The sequence below is a fragment of the Antrostomus carolinensis genome, unplaced genomic scaffold, assembly GCF_000700745.2.
Source record: "Antrostomus carolinensis isolate BGI_N321 unplaced genomic scaffold, ASM70074v2 scaffold37315, whole genome shotgun sequence".
In the NCBI taxonomy this organism is placed as follows: domain Eukaryota; kingdom Metazoa; phylum Chordata; class Aves; order Caprimulgiformes; family Caprimulgidae; genus Antrostomus; species Antrostomus carolinensis.
Window position 1 is genome coordinate 1 of NW_010314951.1, and position 3,879 is coordinate 3,879.

The 3,879-nt window shown below is 59.5% G+C and overlaps 1 protein-coding gene across 1 annotated transcript in view; it reads right to left on the reverse strand.

Annotated features, from left to right (window-relative positions):
- Window positions 1-2,526: 2,526 nt before the first annotated feature.
- Window positions 2,527-3,879, reverse strand: part of WDR18 (WD repeat domain 18) — a gene marked incomplete at both ends in the record, with an annotated part of 3,027 nt that continues 1,674 nt past the window's right edge. Inside the window, 4 exons of the mRNA XM_010167813.1 lie at window positions 2,527-2,651; window positions 2,770-2,834; window positions 3,064-3,207; window positions 3,817-3,879. The exon at window positions 3,817-3,879 is cut by the window's right edge and continues 21 nt beyond it. Of these exons, the coding sequence (XP_010166115.1) occupies window positions 2,527-2,651; window positions 2,770-2,834; window positions 3,064-3,207; window positions 3,817-3,879 (397 nt within the window). The remainder of the gene's footprint in view (window positions 2,652-2,769; window positions 2,835-3,063; window positions 3,208-3,816) is intronic.

The following is a 3,879-nucleotide window of genomic DNA, read 5'->3' on the forward strand; positions in this document are numbered from 1 at the left end:
CTCCCTGTCAGACACCGTGACCCCCCCAGCCCCCCGAAGCCCCTGCACTGCCTGTGCACACCTCCCACAGCCAGCAGCCTCGTGTGCCAGCGCAGCAGCTCAGTCACTGCTAATAAATCCCCAACCACCCATCTTCCCCCAGCCCAACACGACAGCAGGGGGAAGGTTAAAAGGATCCAGATGCACCTGAGCAGAGGCAGCACCTGCCCAGCATCCCCAGGGAAAGGTGCTGGGTGAGGGAGGAACCCCAGGGGGGTTGGAGCTGCCCGAGGCTTTCAGTGTCTGCAGAGGAGACAGAGAAAAGCACCTCTGATGTGGACCAGGGCTCCCTCACCATCATCTCCCCACCCAGCTAGACCAGAGCCTGCTCTGAAGCCTGATCCTCCCGGGATCCAAGGCTGGATCCCACTGGTGAACCAAAGGCTTTGCCAAATCCTCAGTCCAGAAGCTGCTGTGCCAGGCTGGCCCCAAAGCTGCTCTCTGCCAATGTTTTGCTGTAACAAACCATTTCTTTTTCTCTCCCTCCCTAAAAATGTTTGCTGCTTCTTATGAAAGTATCCATCAGTGAGATGACCACTGCTGGTTCATCAGCAATTCGAGGAGCAATGTGAAAAGAAAAGCAGAGAGGAAAAAACCTCACAAACTCGCCCACAGATCCCCAGATCTGGCACCATCCAGGCACAGCAGCTCTTGGGCCCCACTGCAGATGCCAGTCCCATCCAAACCCATCTCATCACGAGGGCTCGGGCACCAGCAGTGGGTGACACCCTGCCAGTGTGGGGAAATAAATAATTCAGCTTCCAACACTGCAGCCCTGCCTTGCCCAGCACAGTCACAGCTCATTACCCCAGAGCAGGAGCCCCATTTCTCAAAGTCCATCCTCCTGCCCATGCTCTGCCTCTGCTGCCCAGCCCCACCACGGGCAAGCAGACCTTGCTGGGACACCCCCTGCACCCATCCTGCCTGCACAGCCCCGCTTGTCCCGAGCCCCCAGCCATGCTCCAGCCCCTCTGATCTGTTTGCAGCACCATCGTGTGGGGAGGGTGGTGGATTCTGCCTTGTCCCCAGCTCCACACTCTGCCCTGCGAGCAGAGGGACCTCACTCATCCAAGCACACCAGGCCGAAGGTCACTGTCATGTCGGCTGCAGCAGAAAAGCCTGTGTCACCTCTGTCTTGGGAAGGGAAAGGAAGGGAAATGCGCTGGAGGGACGAGCAGGGCAGCAGCAGGGAACAGACCTTGCTGGGAGGCGGCGAGAAAGGGCCAAGGGGAGTCAGTGACCTGCTGGAACATAGCAGGGTGGCAGGGCCACCGAAGCGGGGCAGCGCCGGGACAGGAGAGCTGCAGAGCTCTGGGAAGGCTGCAGGGAGCCTGTGCTCTGCTGATGGGCTCCCTTGGATGGCAGCTCCTGATCCACAGCTCAGCTCTCACCCCACTCCCCAGCTCAGATCAGGCACGCAGCAGGGACAGGGTGGTACCAGTGCCAGGGCTGCTGAGGAAGCCAAATCCTTGGCTGCAGGAAGGGGGGGGCCAGTGGAGGCTGCAGAAAACACCCCGCGCCCCATGGCCCCGGCACCCAGTGGCACCAGCAGCCTGGTCCTGCCCCTCATGGGAAGAGCTTGTGTCCGTCCAGACTCCCCTGCAGCCTCGGGAGGGTTTTCACTCCTGGCTCATGGTGAAAGCTCCGATTTGATCTGCTCTCACCCCTCCAGGGCCGGTGCAGCAAGGCTGGATGGGCCCCGCAGCTGGTCCTCATTAGAAACGGTCCTTGGCAGCAAAAGGAGAGAGTCTGCAGGCAGCCCGGCTTCAGCGACTGCCCACCTCTGTCCAAGGGCAGCATCACAGAGGAGCAGGTCTGACTGTCACCACTGTCACCTTCTGGGAGGGTTTCAGCAGTGCCTGGAGAGCAGCACTGCCAACCCCACCAGCCAGAGACCAGAGACCATCACAACCATGGAAGAGATCCACGGCTGGCAACAGCCCAGCTGCAGCAGGAGGGCTACATGGGCCACTGCTCCGAGGCACCTGATTGCCGAGCTGAGCCTGGACAGGTTTGTTTGTGTGGTTTATTGGAGCCATTAGACTGAAATCCCAGACAGCTGCTTATATCGGATTCACTTCAGGCCTAATGAGCTCATGGGTGCTCGTTGCTGGGGTCACAGTGACAGTGTCTGCTCCAGACACATCCTCCCCCTCCCACAGCCTCCCCAGGCGCTTGGGTGCGTGTGGGGCAACCGCTCCCTTTGGAAAACAAGGGGGAACATCCTGGATGTCCTCAGAGACAGGGTGAAATCTATGACTCACTCCCTGACAGAGCACAAGGGGGGTTGTTAACAGACTTGGGCAAGGTCAAAACATGACTCCAGACAGCTATGGTGTCCCTCCAACGCCTCTGCCCTTCCTGGAGGTGTGAAGCAAGTAGCAGAGAAATGGCTCAAGCGCCCAGGGCACTTGAGAGCAGAAGTGAGACAGCAGCAGCCTCTGGTAGTTGAGGAGGAAAGGATCCCGGAGATAAGGGCTTGCCTACCTTTGTGATTCATTGTCTTCAGGCACTGCTTGCTCTGGATGTCCCACAGCCGGACTGTTTCGTCGTGTGAGCCAGAAAGCAGGAGGCTGCCATCCGTGGAGACAGACAGACACGTCACCTGGTTCCTGGAATGGGGAAGAGAAGAGGAAGTTTAAACTCAGGATGACCCAAGAACTGTCAGAAACCAGTGAGGTGGGCAGATGGGGGTGATGAAGTGTGGGGCAGGTGTGTCTGGTTCCTCACCTGTGCCCTTTGAAGACCTTCCCGTTCTCCCGCTCTGTCTGGAAGTTCCGGTCTCTCTGGACCGGCTGCAGAAATGAAGGAAGGAAGGAAGAGAGGGGTTTAAATTCAGAAAGACTGAAGCCAGCAGGTTCATCACTGTGTCTGGAGGGGGCAGAGGAGATACAGGGGAACCCAGGCCCTCACACACCCCAGCAGGTCACACCAGTCACACGGGTGGGGAGGTGACAGTGGCTCAGGGTGCCACGTCGAGGCAGGAGAGCAGCAGGGAGCAGATCTGCAGCCCCAGGCACTCACCCAGGCACAGAGGTCAACCTGGAAGATGGATCCGTCCATTCCCCCACAGAACATGTGATACTCGGAGAGGTCAAGAGTCACAGCCATGATCCCCACATCGAAGAGGACGGAAAGCAGCAGCTCCCCAGAGGAGATTTCCCAGAGCTGGAGTGGGGACAGGAGAATTAGGGGCTGAAATGGTACTGACAGGACTGGAAGAACACGCTGCTGCTCATCAGCACCCGCAGGCCCAGCAGCACGCACCAGCACCCCCTCCTCGCTGCGGTCGGGGAAACCGAGTCCAGGGCAGAACCTGGGATCAGGCTCTTTGTCACCACAAGAAAACAAGTTTCCCAGGCAGCTCCAAACCAGCCCTTAACCCCCTCGTGCACCCGTCCTGCCCCACAGGGCAGACCCCAGGGCAGGAGGAGCCGGCTGTGGGCTCCAGCCCGCTCTGCTCCCTGCCCTGTGTGACTAAAGGACACCAGCGAGGGGACTCGAGGAGCCAAGCCCAACATTCCCCAGCAGAAGAGGGGCTGCAAAGCAGGAGGAGGCCCAGCCCGAGGGGAGGTGCAGAGAAACTGCTGGTGTTGGGAGAGGCAGAGCCCATTAGGTCTGGCAGCTCTGAGTCATCACAGAGACAGCCAAGCAATTCAGCTACTGCAGCTGCAACCCTGCTGGCCAGCTCTGCTGCAGCCCAGCAGAAACTCAGCTTTAACCCTCGGGGGCCTGTGCACCTCCGGGAGGCGATGGGCAGGACGGGCTGAGCCCTACCTTCGCTGTCTGGTCAAGGGAGGCTGTGGCAGCTCGTGCCAAGGGCCCTCCGAAGCCGCAGTA